Here is an 18,268-nt window from a genome sequence, read left to right on the forward strand (position 1 = left end):
TTTCATATCAATTTCATTGCTACAAGTATCATGTGTGAACATTAATGTTGCTTTAACATGCACTCATGAAACCTAGTTATTTTTATGCCTCATTTCTTTTACAGCAAGTGGTCAGAATGTGGCACTGCTGGAAATGCTCCCAACAAAACATTCCTCACCCCATGGCCACCACAATGCTTACTCCTTCATTCACTGAGCTAACCTCTGACACAACTCAAGAAAAGTTAGAAAAGCCATAGCCTTCTAACTGTTGAAATCAACGTTACAATACATATTGATGATCAATTGTGGCAGTGACTGAACACCCCTATCACCAAATTAAATGAAAATCAATCCCCCCATCCAGAATTTGGCATTATCAAATAATCATAACTTTTCTAGAGATTCAATATATTTATATGTGGATTGAACAACTTTCTAAAATAATTTTGGTGACAAGAATAGTGTTTATTCCCTTGATAAAATGTCTACAGGAATTTAGAAACTCTAGCATTGCGACTTTGCTATTTTCGTGAAAAACATTTTGGCAACAATATTGATGACCACTGTTTCTGAGCTTGGCTCTGTTGTCCACGTGGTATGTTTTACATACAGTGTGTTTCATATTTATGTGCTGTGCTGTTCTTATTTTAATTTATTCAATTAACATTAGGAGTGACGGCAGTGTGCAAGTTGTCTTTGTGAAAATTAGGCTTCTTTGCTCGTGCAGATACTGCAGGCATGTGTGAATCTATCAGGGAATTCTCCTTATATTCTTTTTAATCTGAGATAAGTTGCAAAACTGTAAAAATAATTTAGTGCTACTACTTTCACTGTTATATAAAGCTTCCCTTATTCATGTAAACATATATTAGTAGGTATTTTAATAATTTATTCCAGAATATGCACATAAAGCTACTGTGCACAAGCAATTAGAAAAATTTGTGAAAGAGCTAGAGAAAAAAAAAAAAAACCAATAGCTAGCTACTCTTTGCCAAAAGATAATCCACTGCCATATGTAAGTAGGCCTTCAATGTCAGTAGAAGTGTAAACTCGTTCTGAGCAAAAACCTAAACTAACTATTCCTGATGTAGGTATTTTGCCGCCTGATGAAGGAGAGGTAAGCTAACAAAAGTCTGAGCCTGATGGATGTAGTGACTGTGACTGGAATCCAAGTGATCCTGGGCAATAGCCATATCCGTTACATAATGGTGATAGAGGCAGAATTGTTAGAAAAGGCGTTTCAAATACTGATCTTAGAACATTTAGACAGTTGTAGACAAGTAAAGTAGAAAATTAACCTATTATCACTTGTATTCCAAATGCTCTAACAATATTCACATTCATGAATATGGTGAAACTCCAGCTATACAATGTATTGGTGACAATGAAACTTTGTAGCAGACCAGGTTCATAGCCAGATTTACACTTTACTCGAGCAGTTGCCTTAACCGTTTGGCTATCCGAGCATGCTCCCCGCACAGACCCAAACTTGCATATGTCATAGTTTTGCCCACGTCCTATACTCACACAGATACTGTGAATCTCATACAGGGAGAGAAGTGTGATTAAAGTTTCGAACATGTTTATAGGCATGAAATACCATATTGCAGTGCTTGTGTTGGTTTGACGTACTCTGGAATATCCTTCAGGCAACCATGCATGCAAAGGTTTCTCACTAAATATTAGGTTTGTTTCTTTTAGCTGCTATTATTATTATTATTATTATTATTATTATTATTATTATTAGTGTGTGTGAAATGGTTCAAATGGCTCTGAGCACTATGGGACTCAACTGCCGAGGTCATTAGTCCCCTAGAACTTAGAACTAGTTAAACCTAACTAACCTAAGGACATCACAAACATCCATGCCCGAGGCAGGATTCGAACCTGCGACCGTAGCGGTCTTGCGGTTCCAGACTGCAGCGCCTTTAACCGCACGGCCACTTCGGCCGGCAGTGTGTGTGTGTGAAATCTTATGGGACTTAACTGCTAAGGTCATCAGTCCCTAAGCTTACACACTACTTAACCTAAATTATCCTAAGGACAAACACACACACCCATGCCCGAGGGAGGACTCGAACCTCCACTGGGACCAGCCGCACAGCCTATGACTGCAGCACCTTAGAGCGCTCGGCTAATCCCGCGCGACAGTGTGTGTACTAATATTTGTATGTATTCAAATACAGGACATTCATTAAAAAAAAATTATTGGCAGTTCACTGTGCAGGCAGCATTTATTAACATTTCATGTATAAAACAATGTACTGAAGAATCAATATTTTTGATATTTAATTCCTGTGGGGTGAGAAGGCTTCGTGGCCCTCACAAAAATTTCTCTGGGGACCCATGAAATCTATGAGTGGCCCTGATCAGATTCATGAATATCAGTAGTTATCATACATGTAGTGATTGCAAATGAGAGAATTCATAAAATAAATAAATTATGTGAATGTGGATAAGTGCGGATAGGTGGCGCTCAGTGGGAGTGTGGATCGATTGTGAGGCGTACCAAGACAGCCCGTGTAGGTGTGATGTCGCTGGGTCCCAGATGGCACAGTGTTTACCACACCTGCCTAATAAGGAGGAGATCCTGGGTTCAAATCACACCCCGGTATAAATTTTCACTCCGCACTGCTGATTCCACTTAATGTCCCACTGCAGCAGACAGCAGTGATCACCCTTTCATTTACATATATAAAAAAATTAAACTTACATGTGTAATCTGATGTAAGTCCAGTCACTGTTGTATAAGAAAATGAAAAGGTATTGGCAACAATGACAGTCATCTTTCATTTAGATACTGTTAAATCTCATACCTAATACTCACTCTGTAAATGCTGGAATGAGACTTTCAACCTGCATTGGATTGGTGAGTCCATGCTGGATCTGCCATGGGTTTAGCCAGGTTTCAACTCTGAAACAAAAATAGAAGTACTTTTTGAATGACTGGTTATTGATGAAAATCAAATTATATATCTGTGGCTTATTGGTTACAGTAGCTAGCTACTGATGCACGGTCACAGATTCAGTTCAGAGTGAACAATCAGGGAATGGGGTCCACTGAACTTCATGAGGCAAAATCAGAAAAGTTTGATAAAATGAGTAGCAAAATAGGCATGCAAAGTCATGTCACAGGAAAATGGTTGCACCAGTTTGTGAGTCAAATGACATCTATTTTAAATACAAATAATTATTTTTTCAGTAGGTATGATGATTTTCATGGCAAAAGTCATAATTTGCTACAGTAAAATATTAATTCAGATTACTATGAAAAGGAAAGTCGCTACTCACCTTATAGTGGAGATGCTGAATAGCAGATAGGCACAACAAAAAGACTTGTCACAAATAAAGCTTTTGGCCAGCAAGGTGTTCGTCAAAAACAGATGTCACCGCTGATTCTGTTTATGTCTCACTGCAGCTGACAGCAGTAATCACCCTTTCATTTACATATAAAATAAATAAACTTACATGTGTAATCTGATGTAAGGCCTTTCACCATTGTATAAGAAAACGCAAAGGTATTGGCAACAATGACAGTGACCCTCCATTTAGATACTGTTAAATCTCATATGTAGCACCCAACTAAAGATTCTCATCCTTAAATGCTGGAATAAGACTTTCAATCTGCACTGACACACACACACACACACACACACACACACACACACACACACCACACAAATGCAACTCACACATATGATAGCTGTCTCAGGCAACTGAAACCACATTGCGAGCAGCAGCACAAGTGCATGATGGGAGTGATGACTGGGTGGGGGTAAGGAGGAGGCTGGGGTGGGGAGTGGGAGGGATAGTAGGGTAGGGGTAGTAGACAGTGAAGTGCTGCAGGTTAAATGGAGGGCAGTGGAGAGGGGGAGGGGAGGGGGCATGGGAGGAAGTGGACAGACAGCTCATTGGTTGTCATGCCCACATAGAATGCAGCACAGTGGTTGCAGCTTAGCTTCTAGATCACATGACTGATTTCACAGGTAACCCTTCCTTTCATGAGATAGGTGATATAAGTGACTGGACTGGAGTAGGTGGTGGTGGGAGGATTTGGGACTGGTGTTGCATCCAGGTCTATTACAAGGGTATGAGCCATGAGATAAGGGGTTGGGAGCAGGGGTTGTGTAGGAATGGAAGTATATTGTGTAGGTTCGGTGGACAGCGGAATACCACTATGACTGGGGTTGGAAGGATAGTGAGCAGGACATTTCTCATTTCAGGGCACAATGAGAGATAGTTGACACCCTGGCAGAGAATGTAATTTAGTTGCTCCATTCCTGGGTGGTACTGAGTTACGAGGGGCATGCTCCTCTGTGGCCAGACAGTGAGACTTCAAGAGGTTGTGTGAGACTAGAAACATGGGGCACAGGAGATTTGTTTTTGTACAAAGTTGGGAGAATAATTATGGTCTGTGAAGGTCTCAGTATATTTCGAGAGAGACCGCTACTCACTGCAGATGCTATGACCACTGGTGGCTAGGCTGTATGGAAGGTAGACTGTGAAGGAACTTCTTGGTATGGAATGGGTGGCAGCTGTCAAAGTGGAGGTATTTTTGCTGGTTAGTAGGTTTGATATGGACAGTGATAATGATGTAGCCATCTTTGAGGTGGAGGTCAACATCTAGGAAGGTGGCTTGTTGGGTTGAGTGGAACCAGGTGAAGAAAACAGGTGAGAAGTTGTTGAGGTTCTGGAGGAATGTGAATAGGGTGTCCTCACCCTCAATCCAAATCACAAAGATGTGATTGATGAATCTGAACCAGATGAGGGGTTTAGGATTCTGGGTGTTTAGGAAGCATTCCTCTAGATGGCCCATGAATATGTTGGCATAAGATGGTGCCATGGGGGTGCCCAAAGATATACCCTGGGTTTGTTCATAGTTAATGCTTTCAAAGGAGAAGTAATTGTGGGTGAGGATATAGTTGGTCATGGTGATTCAGAAGGAGGTTGTTGGTTTGGAATCTGTTGAGTGTTGGGAAAGGTAGTGTTCAATAGCGATAAGGCCATGGGCATTAGGGATGTTAGTATAAAGGGTGATGGCATCAATAGTGACAAGCGGGGCACCATGTGGTAAAGGGACAGGAACTGTGGAGAGTTGGTGAAGGAAATGTTGGTATCTTTTATATAGGAGGGTGGGTTCTGGGTAATAGGTTGAGGTATTGGTCTATGAGAGCAGAGTTTTTCTCAGTGAGGGCACAGTAACCAGCCACAATGGGGTGTCCTGGGTGGTTGGACTTTAGGAAGCATGTAGAAGGTAGGAGTGTGGGGAATCATAGGGGTGAGCAGAGAGATGGACTCTGAGGTGAGTTTCTGGGATGAGCCTAAGGATTTGAAAAGTGACTGGAGTTCCTGCTGGATTTCTGGAATGGGGCCACTGTGGCAAGGTTTGTAGGTGGAAGTATCTGACAGTTGGCAGAGTCATTCTGCCAGGTAATCCTTGCGGTTCAAAACAACAGTGGTGTAGCCTTTGTATGCAGATACAATGGTAGACTGTGATTCTTTCTGCGGATGTAAGGTTAGTTTGCATGTTGAGGTATTTGGGGAATGATGGTGAGGCAAGGTTCGAGGTTAAGAAATTCTGGAAAATTAACAGGGGGTGATTTGGAGGCAGTGGGGGAGGATCATGGTTGGATGGAGGACTGAACTGAGTTGGGCAGGGTTCAACATTGGTCGTTGGTTGAGTCTGATTGGTAGGGTTCGTGGTGAAAAAGTGTTTCCACTGTAGGGACCGGGAGAAGGAGAGAAGGTCTTTAACAAGTCCTGCATGACTGAATTTGGGAGTGGGGTAAAATGTGAGGCCTTTGGAAGGGATTGATATTTCTGTGGGGCTAAGGCCTCTGGAGGAAAGGTTCATGACTGTGTTATGGGTCTGTTTAGGTTCTGGATTCTGTGTGTCGGTGGAAGGGAGTTTTGGAGGGCAGAGTAAGTGTAGTAGGTCTGCCAGACAGGGCTTGTCAGCCATGAGGGGGTGTGGGAGAGGTTTGGAGGTTGTTGTAGAGGTGGTGGACAATGGTACTTGAAGGTGGGAGTAGGAAGTGAGCAGGATGGAGAGGTCTTTGAGGTGGTGTTGTGCATGTTGCTCTAGTTCCTGGAGCACAAGAGTTTCAATGTGTGTTATGTGTTCCAGGAATTTGGGATTCCATACCAGGTGAATTTTGCAGATGGAGAGAAGATCATGCAAGTAGGTTTGGGCTTGGTTGATATGGTTTTGCAAGACTATTTTGGTGAGGGCTAAGGATTGGCGGAATCTGAACAGGAGGACGCCATTGTGGAAAGTGGGGTGGCAGCCAGAGATGTGTAATTTGATGGTAAGGCCATTTGGGGGGATTCCATGATCCAAGCAACAGTACAGGAACAGTATGTGGGACTGGGTTCTGGCTACGTATTAGGAAAATCTTCTGTATTGACACAATGGAAGGAGCAAGGATCCATGGTGGTGGAAAAAAAGGAAACATTACATAAATAAAGTAGAATACACCCAAAAAAATCGTAAAAATAAACCCAAATACATGTGAAAAATCATGAGAAGGATGAAACAGATGCACAAGGGAGAAACAATATTAAATCTGAGGGAGTCAGAGATAGCAAAAGGCAAAAAATCAGTAAAATTGGCGTGAAGTCACAAAGAGATCAAAGAAAAGTTATAATTATAATAGAGGGAAACATTCCACGTGGGAAAAATATATCTAAAAACAAAGATGATGTGACTTACCAAACGAAAGTGCTGACAGGTCGATAGACACACAAACAAACACAAACATACACACAAAATTCAAGCTTTCGCAACCAACGGTTGCTTCATCAGGGAAGAGGGAAGGAGAGGCAAAGACGAAAGGATGTGGGTTTTAAGGGAGAGGGTAAGGAGTCATTCCAATCCCGGGAGCGGAAAGACTTACCTTAGCGGGAAAAAAGGACAGGTATACACTCGCACATACACACATATCCATCCGCACATACACAGACACAAGCAGACATTCTCTGTCTGCTTGTGTCTGTGTATGTGCGGATGGATATGTGTGTGTGTGTGTGTGTGTGTGTGGGTGTATACCTGTCCTTTTTTCCCCCGCACATACACAAACACAAGCAGATGGATATGTGTGTGTGTGCGAGTGTATACCTGTCCTTTTTTCCCCCTAAGGTAAGTCTTTCCGCTCCCGGGATTGGAATGACTCCTTACCCTCTCCCTTAAAACCCACATCCTTTCGTCTTTCCCTCTCCTTCCCTCTTTCCTGATAAAGCAACCGTTGGTTGCGAAAACTTGAATTTTGTGTGTATGTTTGTGTTTGTTTGTGTGTCTATCGACCTGTCAGCACTTTCGTTTGGTAAGTCACATCATCTTTGTTTTTAGATATAAAAGTTATAATTATACATACAGGGTGAGTCACCTAACATTACCACTGGAAACACCTCACAAACCACAACAAACACTGAATAACCAATTCCGCAGACCGAAAGTGAGGAGAAGGGCTTGTGTAACTGATTAACACAAACCATTGAGAAATGCATGGAAGTACAACTTTTAACACATACTTATGTTTCTTTAAATGGAAACCTGTTATTATTTTTAGCACAACTGAAAATAGAAAAAAATACTTAATCAATGTCATTTCTTACACTGTAAAATGTTAATTACATCCAGAGTAATTTTTAACATAAAACTGACACTTGAGTAAATCGGAAGCAGTTCAATTATGTGTATCAGAGAGAACCAAATTAATTAGGGATACAAAAAGAACAGTGATGTAATGTAGGTACAGAAGAGACATGAACAGCACGTTATGTCCACTTGCTAACATTTTTATTAGTCTTTTTCTCTGAAGAATACTGTACAGTACTGATTTGTTAGAAGAAAATATACATTAACATGAGAATGTCGTTAAACTTACAAATTTGTTTTTTGTTTTCAGCTACAGAATGTAAAAGATTGTGTCTGACATTTCAGGCCAATAAATGTTTAAAGTGGTGTCCATCATTTGCTGCACACATTTGCAATCTACTGCATAATGAATGTCTTATATGGCACAGTACATCTGGTGTACTGTTGCCACAGGCTGCCTCAATACAATGTTTCATATCCTCTGGGGTTGTAGGCACATCACAGTACACATTCTCCTTTAACGTACTCCACCAAAAGAAGTCTAAAGATGTAAGATCAGGACAATGGGCTGGCCAATTTACGCGTACGCCATGTCCTATGAGATGCCCGTCGAACATTCTGTCAAGGGTCAGCCTAGTGTTCAATGCAGAATGTGCAGCAGCACCATCATGTTGATACCACATACGTCTATGCATTTCCAGCGGGACATTTTCTAGCAATGTTGGCAGATCATTTTGTACAAACTCGATGTATTTTGCAGCTGTTTGGGTGTCTTCAATGAAGTGAGAATGAATGAGATGGTCGCCAATTACTCTGCATCATACATTTACATTTCACAGTGGCTGTCACTCTACCTCTCGAAGCCAGCGAGGATCATCCACGGACTAGTAATGCATGTTTCGTAGATTCACTGCCTCGCAGTTTGTGAAACCTGCATTATCAGAAAACAGGTAGAACTGCAAAGTATTCTCTGTTAATGTCCATTGACAGAAATTCACTCGGTTATTGTGTGTGGGTTCATGGCAAAAGCAGCTAACACACCAACTGCACCCGTTCTCCTGTGAAAGAGTGGGGGAGGGGGATGGGGAGGGGTTTTTAGGATGAGATACAAGATCATGTGGCACCGGAAAGGTGTGGGAAATAACATGCAAAAATACATGAGAGTGACGCTGGGAGAGTGATCAATTTGAAGAGTATGGTGGGGTGGGGATGGGGGGATTGGGGAGGGAGGTGGGGGTGAGGGAGATTTCAATATTGAAGTCCTGTATTAATATTATTTATATTATACACTTTTTTTATCCTAGTACTATACTCACGTTTTGCATCTCTTTTGAGAAAAGAAAAACAAATATAAATTTGAATTATAAAATAATGGTCGTCAACCAAAGAAGTACAAAAATGGAAGAGCCACCCAGAACTGCTAATGAATGACCAAATGGAATTTTCTTTCTCATCACTTCTGGATACCGTCAAAACAGCTAAAGTGTTGATTTCTTCTGCTCCCCCAAATGCTCCGTATATTTCAGTTATATACCTTGCACCAAAAATTCCATTCTTAAATATAGTGAAACTTAATGAAACAAGCTTGACTAGCATGTAATAACCACTACCTTGTTGTCAATATTGTGTTTTGTGTTATACTGTGTTATATTATGAGAAAGTCTTTATTTAACCTTTAATCTATTTAACTAATTGTCAATATCTTGTAGTGAGAGACTATACAGGATGATTAAAAAAAATTGTTCTGTGTTCTTACAGGAAACAGTACTGATCAAAACTAGAAAAAAATGTCCAGAAACAAATACCTGTTGATACATGGATCACTTTATTTGTATTACGAATAGTCAGTACTCACTAGTGTATGTTTTCTGACAGATGATGTTCACTGCTAATTTTTATTGGTTGTGTTAATCTCTGTGTTTAGCCTTCACTGTTATGATTTCGTCAGACATTCACAACAGTCTCCTGAATCAGCCATCAGACATTGTCTTATTTTGATGTTGTGCTGGCATCAGTTGACAATTAGTGATTCCATGGAGTATGAACAATGTACTCAGTGATATACAATCATATTTTTTCATAAGGAAATAGCAGACATGTACCCTGTCATGCCTCTGCCAACAGCATTAATCAACAACCACTCATAGAGTATGCAAACACTGTCCTCAGTGTTGCATTACATCTGAAATAAAACAAGAAGAGTAGTTGAGGACATACAGTAACGTGGTATCCCAGTTCATCTGACCTTAATCCCTTATATTTTTGACTGTAAGACTTTTAAATGAATTAGTGTATTTCACATGCATTGACATATTACAGGAGCATGTGTTCACACATGTGTTCAAATCTGATAGCAACCAGATGTGTATTCATGGGTTTGTGATTCTTTGAGAAGGAGGGCTGAAGGAAATGTAATAATGAATGGCAACAAAAATGGGTACCTTCTGTGATATAATAGGCAGATCGGTATCATAGAACAGAATTACCCATATCTCAATCAGTACCTGTTTCCTAGTTTTGCTCTCCAGTAAGAATTACCTCCTCTGTTGTATACTGAAGATCTTAATGTTTTTTAACTTGGCACTCAATCTTTTTCTGATGATTGGTCCAGACCACATCAGGAGATGCAAAAAACATATTTGAACATTCACATCAGAAAATGGGTCTGTAACCCAAATCCTTGTTCACATAAAATAATTCTTTGTGAAATGTATGCAAGAAACTGTGTTTTTTGTGTCCTTATTTACAATGTTTCCCCAAAACCAAAGGCATGTCAGTTAAAGTAAAACCTTTACACAATACCTGAAACTAACAACCCAAATAAAATTAGAACAATAGGGGCAATAGCTCAAAAAGGACTAGAAAATCAATTAAAGAATACACATTCAGTCAAATCAGTAAATCCATGCTCTACAATGGACATTAAGAACGTAATTAACTGTCTCAAAACTAAAAACCCTAATGTGTTGAAAATATCTCAAATCACTCACTTAAAACCTGTTCTTCACATGCAATCAGTATATTCAATCAAAACTGCGAAACATTATTATCAAAAAGATTTGTTTCCAGTTGGTTTTTAGTACAGTATTGTTATAAACTTTTACAAGAAAAGTAATAAGACAGATATTAGTACTTATAAACCAGTTTCACTGCTTGCTTGCTTTTCACAAGTACTGGAAAACTATGTAGTTAAGAACTAATAAAAAACTTCTCTTAAAATGAGATACTTAGTCTCAGTTTTGAGTTACAAAATGATCTATTCATTGTACAAGTAATTTTTAATTAGTTTATAAACAGTCTGACAATTTAGTATAGATGATGAATAACAGACAGGCACAACAAAAAGAGTACTAAATATGTAAGCTTTCGGCCAGTAGGTCTTCTTCTAAAATAAACAACACACACACACACACACACACACACACACACACACACACAATAAAATTAAAATTACTGTCTCTGGCTGCTGGGTCATTATTCCATCCTGGATTTTCCATTATATGAAGTTTAAATGACAAAATATTGCCAGTAGGTACTTTCTGTTATTTGTTAAAAGTGATTCAAAATGTTACTTTAGAGCAGGGCCATGCCTGGGCCTGAGTGCCGAAGTGCTCAGCTTCATAGCACATTCCCTGACACCATCTGAGTGCAAGGAGGGGGAAGAAGGGAAAACTACAAATGAGCCACATTTAAATGGCAGTGCAGTCACACTGCATAGAACTTGGTTTTATATTTCACATTTCTCACAAATTTTCAGTATCATGTAATTATTTTTAGCACACTGAATACTTAATACAATTTTTATCTGGTACAAACTATTCGCATACAGACAGACACAGAAAATCTAACAGATTTTTTGACTCAACCTGCCATGTACTTACCACTTATTTAGCTTCATAAATGAAAAAAGGTCTCTAACACAAATCTGTCACTTGAAATATTGTAGCGCTTTTGCAACCTCATTATTTAGCCATGGAAATTCTGACTGAGGAAAGCAATGTATACACCCTGGGCAGTTCTAAAGTAAAACGATTTGTCATTAAAACTGGAACTATTGTGCAAGTTAGTTGCATCTGCACATGCACAGGGCACTTTCAATTGAAACGCAAAATGGTGTCAGAAAGAGCTCAAAAAGAGATTTAAGATTTATAGTGCCCATGAAACCTTTAGAAAACTATTCATGTAATTCTCCCAAGGCCACAGTGAATTGTTCAAACATCACATTTTCTTTAATGGCAGTGAGCTTATGGAACTGGAATGCATTTGTCAGAATGTGTCCCTTCTATAATGTGTTTTCTTTTTAAATGGATCTCCATCAAATCAGAAAGAAGTCGTTTCTCATCTTGTAATGTCGGACTGTGGACAGTGAGTAGTTAAGTCCACTTAAAATGTGAGGTCTCCAATACATTCTGGATGTTCTAGTTTTCGTTCCTGCACTCGTTTGTCATACATACTTCAACAATAGCAGGTTTTAAATCGAAAATCACTCCAGACCTGCCCTGCACCTTGACTTAATGGTGGTGGTGGTGGTTAGTGTTTAACGTCCCGTCGACAACGAGGTCATTAGAGACGGAGCGCAAGCTCGGGTTAGGGAAAGATTGGGAAGGAAATCGGCCGTGCCCTTTCAAAGGAACCATCCCGGCATTTGCCTGAAACGATTTAGGGAAATCACGGAAAACCTAAATCAGGATGGCTGGAGACGGGATTGAACCGTTGTCCTCCCGAATGCGAGTCTAGTGTGCTAACCACTGCGCCACCTCGCTCGGTCCTTGACTTAACCAACATACTTTGCAGTAATATATAAAGGTTCCATACTCTTCATTCAGTTCCATCAAAAACTGCTGCAAATGACAGATGAATAATGCATGCAACGTCATAAATTTTACTATTCATACCACCAATTGCTTGACATGCTAATTGCCTGGAAATTTAGAACTAAGTGCTTCTTGATGTACTGAACAATGAATCCCATCTGTTGATCATTGTAATTGTTTGCTCTTTCATTGTCAACTGTTCCAGGTACTTGCAGGAAGGAACAAGCAAAGTTGAGTGACAGGTCGGGCCTTGGCCTGCATGCGGCTGACATACAAGGCCCACGTGAAGTTTGACTTGCAGTGGCTGGCCCTATTTAAGAGCAACTCAAATTTTAATATATTAGGAATCTTGGCAGTATCCATTTCTCATCCTTCCTATGTAAAATGAATGCAGAAAGTCTTATTACGGAACTTGGAAAGTGTACATAATGCATCAGTGTCTGAAGTGCACCACAGGAACTGATATTGGGCCTGTTCTTGTTGTTGTTGTTGTTGTTGTTGTTATATATGAGAATAATTCAGAAAGCAAGATCCAATTAGTTGCAGAATGGAAACCACAATGAACATCAAAAATGTTTTATTTGAAACAATTAGTTACACCTTCCAGCTACTTCTCTACATAGTCGCTGCTCAGAATTAGACATCTGTTGCAGCATTCCACCAACATTCAAATAACTTGTCATAGAAGGTAGCCACCTGTGCTTTCCAACAATTCCCTACGCCAGTGTGCAGCTCATTGTATGTGCCAAAATGTCGTCTTCATAGACAGCAGTTCGCTGAGCACAGATGAAAATCAGTGGGAGCCTAGTCTGGGCTGCATGGTGGGTGATCAAACACTTCTCACTGAAAATGTTGCAGGTGCATCCTCATTACCCCTGCAGTGTGCAGTCGAGAATTGTCATGAAGGAGGAAATGCATCAGAGTTACATTATGTGGAGCTGAAGAAATCAGGTGGAATCTCTCAGCAGGCAACCATACTTGGCAGGAGACATTATTTTCTAGGCATCTTTACCTGCTCACTGTGCACTCAGAACTGAAAAGAGGGATGTGACACGATCAATGTGCATACTAGAGGCACTACCCAACACGTCTCTGTATATCTTCATCGAATTTTCACTGTCATTCCACTTCATGACCAGTTGAACCCTACTTTCTGAATAACCCTGATACACACAATCTATCATAGGATATCCAAGAACATGAATTAGTTCTCTTGCAGATCGTGCAAGTATTGTGATTAAGTGTAGTGGAGACACTTAATGCCAGAAAAGGTAGATGAAATTCTCTTGAAAATTATTAACTGGTTCTCAGCAAATAGTTTGTTTCTAGACTGAGATGATACATAGAACATGGATTATATACTGCACAAGGTCTAATGACCCTTACGAATATAATACTGCACGAAAGAATATCAACGAAACAGAATTTTCAAAATTCATGGGTGTTAAATTGATAAGAAACTGAATTGAAAGTCTCATTCTATAGATCATCTTTACAGCTAATTTCAGCATTTTTGCACACTATGTGTGTAGTAAGGAAATATGTAGTGTTCATTTTAGAATGCTTTTGAGACAGCATTGTGCAGACTGATTAAAGCCACACAGATCATTAGGCATTCACTCAGCTATGAAGTTTGTTGTTAACAAGCAATCACAATTCAAAAAAGAACTGAAAAGTTGTGAGACACACAACTTTGAAGATGTGCCTTGTACTAGTTATTTGCAGTCAACAGCAACAGCTGATGATGGTTGCCTACAAATTATGGTTTCCAGATACCCCAGTCAGACTGTAACAGAATTGCACATGACATGTTTGTATGTAACTAGGAGAGCTCTGTCAACCCAGAGAGTACACAACTGTTTCTTCATTATCACTTTGGCCCACAGCACCCCTTACAATCAACAGTACAAAACTCCCAGCACCAAGGTGTGTGAAGAAGAAGAGCAAAAGAACACCTGGAATGGAACTGGGACCAGTGACATCAGGTTCTCTTCAACAGTGACTGGAGGATTTGTTTGGCACCTGATGAACATCACAGAAGAGCGTGGAGGTGGCCAGGTTCGAATGCACATGTACGGCAGGCAGTGCTATGGCTTCAGCAGAAAGTTGGGTCAGTCATGTTTTGGGATGGTATCATGTGCACATGTCAGATACCTCATATCACTATTAATGGTGATTTGATGGTTTTGCACTACTGAGGTACAACCTTCCAATTTCAAATCTCATGAACAACTTTCTCCAGGAGGCAGGAATCAGTTGGATGGAACGGCCTGTGGTAACCTTAGAAGGGCTGCTGTCTAAAGTGAGGGCTGGCCTTGAGCATCAAGGACAGCATTCTAAGGAATAAGGAATGAAGCAACTTACAAAGAGGAAAGGAGGAGGGAGGAAGGGGGGGAATAGAGGGGGGGAAGGGAGATAGAGGGGGGAGGGAAGTGTGGTGGATGGACAGGTTGGGGGGGGGGGGGGGGGGAAGGGAGACATCAACAACAGCAATGTTCCCTTGAATCTACATTCATACACGTTGACAGATGTGTATGTGGTGGACAACTGTTGTGAATGTAGTAACTGAATGCAACTATTAATTCAGTCCAAACACCCATGGTAACAGAAAAACATTGCCCTGATACAGTTCTTTATCAGTAGTCACTGTATGCTATGATTGTTAATCACTTTTCTGATAGGATGGCACTATAGCAAAGACATGGCACACAATAACAATTAACAAACAACATTTACACGGTCCAGTCACATAAATGTGAACACTGCATGTGTTCGACAACCGTGCAATAACCACTCACAGACGCTAGGTGGTGGTACCAGCAGTGGAGGGTATATAAAGCATGTGAGAGGGATGCAGAAAACAGTGATATCATTGTTATAATGTGGAAACAGAGCGATTTATCTTGACGTCCAAAAGGGCATGACCATTGGCTTGCGGGTCAGAACAGATAAGTTTGCAACATGTTTACGTGCCACCACAGTTAAACTATACTATCATGGAAAATGGCACTATCCAAATCTGGTTCTGAGGCAACTGTGGTGCACCACGGGCCATAGATGACAGGTTGAAAGATGGCTGTGGAGATGTGTACAAGCAAATAGACAAGCAACTGTTGAGCAGCTGACCACCCAGGTGAACCACGAGGCTACAAACAGTGTCTCCTCAATATATGCCAAGTATTCAGTGAACACTGGTCCTTGTGGGCCTCCACAACTGGCACCTGGTTCAAGAACCCACAATGAGCGCTGTTCATTGATGAGGAAGGTTGGTCTCTACCAGCTAGTACTGCAACTGAACGTCCATTCAGTGGTGACAGATGACCCTCTCAGGTGAATCACATTTTATATTCCACCAAAGTGAAACATCCGAAAGCAAACACCCTGTAACAATTATTGGAAGTTTCCAGCCTGGAGGAGAGAGAGTAATGGTTTCAAGAATGTTTTTGTGGCGATCCCTGGGTGATCTTGTTGTTATGGAAAACACAGTGCATCTACACAACAAGTATTCATCTATGCTTGGGGATCTTGATCTCCCATACATGCAGTTTGTTTTTCCTAGGTACAATGACATCTACCACCAGGACATAATGTGTCACACAGATCGCAGTGTATGTGCGTGGTTTGAAGAGCACCAGGATGATTTATAATACTCCACTGGCCACCAAACTCCATAGATTTAACCCCAACTGAGAATCTGTAGGACCACCTCAATTGGGCTGTTCATGGCATCTACATCAATACTCTGTAAATCACATTTAAGTCCTGGCAGAGGGTTCATCAAACCACCTTCACAATTTGCTATTATTCCAATCTTGTGTAGCACACGGAAAGAGCGAACACCTATACCTTTCCATACGAGTTCCGATTTCCCTTATTTTATCGTGGTGATTGTTTCTCCCTATGTAGGTTGTAATCAACAAAATATTTCTGCATTCGGAGGAGAAAGTTGGTGATTGAAATTTCATGAGAAGATTCCGCTGCAACAAAAAATGCCTTTGTTTTAACGATGTCCTCCCCAAATCCTGTATCATTTCAGCGACACTCTCTCCCCCGTTTTGCAATAATACAAAACTTGCTGCCCTTCTTAGAACTTTTTCTATGTATTCTGTCAATCCTATCTGGTAAAGATTACACACCGTGCAGCAGTATTCTAAAAAAAGATGAACAAGCATAGTGTAGGCAGTCTCCTTAGTAGAACTGCTACATTTTCTAAGTGTCCTGCCAATAAAACGCAGTCTTTGGTTAGCCTTCCCCACAACATTTTCTGTGTTCCTTCCAATTTAAGTTGTTCACAACTGTAATTCCCGGGTATTTAGTTGAATTTATGACCTTCAGATTTGACTGATTTATTGTGTAACCGAAGTTTAACGGATTCCTTTTAGCACTCATGTGGATGATCTCACACTTTTCTTTATTTAGGGTCAATTGCCAATTTTTGCACCATACTGATATCTTTTCTAAATCATTTTGCAATTTGTTATGATCTTCTGATGACTTTACTAGTCAATAAACGACAGCGTCATCTGCAAACGACCTAAGACGGCTGGTCAGATTGTCTCCCACATCGTGTATATAGATACGGAATAGCAAAGGGCCTGTAATACTACCTTGGGTAACGATATGGACCCTCACCCAAGAAACCTAGTGCAGTTGGCCGCGACACTGAAGTTGCCTTGGCTCCACATCCCTGTCAGTACCTTCCAGAGCCTCAATGAGTCTCTTCCTGCAGGCACTGCAAAAGTGGGTATACAGGTGTTTGACAGGTGGTCACATTATTGTGACCAGACAGTGTATTAAGAGCGCGTTACAAACTGGTAATTGACTTTGGTACAGATGCATGTTACTTGATGTCCTAAACCTAGTATAGCGATATCTAACGACCTTTTCTGTCTCCTGGCAGTCTGTGATATTTTAAGTGTCACTGAAGCAATGTTTACAATCACTCTGTTAATGATTCACATTCTCTGTAAACAGTGAATGCTACATTAGAAGACAGTCTTTGGAGTACTGTCTGAGATGACTGCAGGCACTGAATGATATTGTCTAATTGCTTTTGCAGAACGGTCTACTGCTGATGCAGAACTTTCTTAGTGTTTGTGGCACATGGTGTTTTGAGCCTGTTGGTGGAAGAATACCTATGTCCAGCCATACAGGGTGGAGACAAAGTGTATCATGGTTGACAGCAATCCTTATTGGCTGTTCACAATATTGGTGGACATACACAACATGCCGGAGAAAGTGGTGTGGAAGCTGAAAGATGTCCGAGTTTGTGAGCGCCATCTAAAGGCTGCAGCACTGCCATCTAAAGGCTGCAGCACAGTGCTGCAAGACAGAAGGCAAGTGGTCGTGCTTGTGGTGGCGGCCTCTTGTGGTATTTGTTGTGTACCTCTTGCTGGGTACACAACAAAAACTCCTCTCAGCAATACGTAACGCCAAAAAGAAAAATGATTCACACTATCCACTATTCAGTGTGAGACACAAAAAAATGAAGTATTCATTTGTAAAACTCTTTTTAACACTAACCCAATGAAGTACAAAGTCTAGAAGATAATAACAAAATCTTCAAATGAAAATTAAGATAAAATCAATATGGAAGGAATGAAGTAAACAAGTCACTGGATAGGTGAAATGTTGAGTAGTCAGCAGGCACATAACAAGACAGAAAAATGTCAAGCAGAGTGGATGTAGGGGGAAAGGAGGTGGGGAGTGGGGATGGAGGGGTGGACGGAAGGGTGGCTGATGACAGGGATTGGATGGAGAGGTAGCAAGCAGTGATGAGCAATCCCCTGCCCAGCAATCCATCGGCTTCTATGGAAAGGTTCTACATTCTAAACCTAATCTGCAATCAGATCTCCTACACCTTATCCACACCCAC

General features: G+C 40.7%; 1 protein-coding gene across 3 annotated transcripts in view; it reads right to left on the reverse strand.

The window, feature by feature from the left end:
* Positions 1-18,268, reverse strand: part of LOC124595842 (hexosaminidase D-like) — a 232,136-nt gene that overhangs the window by 15,525 nt on the left and 198,343 nt on the right. For 2 of the 3 annotated variants that reach the window (XM_047134742.1, XM_047134743.1), the window contains exon 10: positions 2,810-2,896. In XM_047134742.1, coding sequence (XP_046990698.1) covers positions 2,810-2,896 — 87 coding nt within the window. Of the gene's footprint in view, positions 1-2,809; positions 2,897-9,456; positions 9,762-18,268 lie in introns of those variants that run through there. The other variant, XM_047134744.1, reaches the window with a different exon arrangement.

Source organism: Schistocerca americana, chromosome 2 (genome assembly GCF_021461395.2).
Source record: "Schistocerca americana isolate TAMUIC-IGC-003095 chromosome 2, iqSchAmer2.1, whole genome shotgun sequence".
NCBI classification, from domain to species: Eukaryota; Metazoa; Arthropoda; class Insecta; order Orthoptera; family Acrididae; genus Schistocerca; species Schistocerca americana.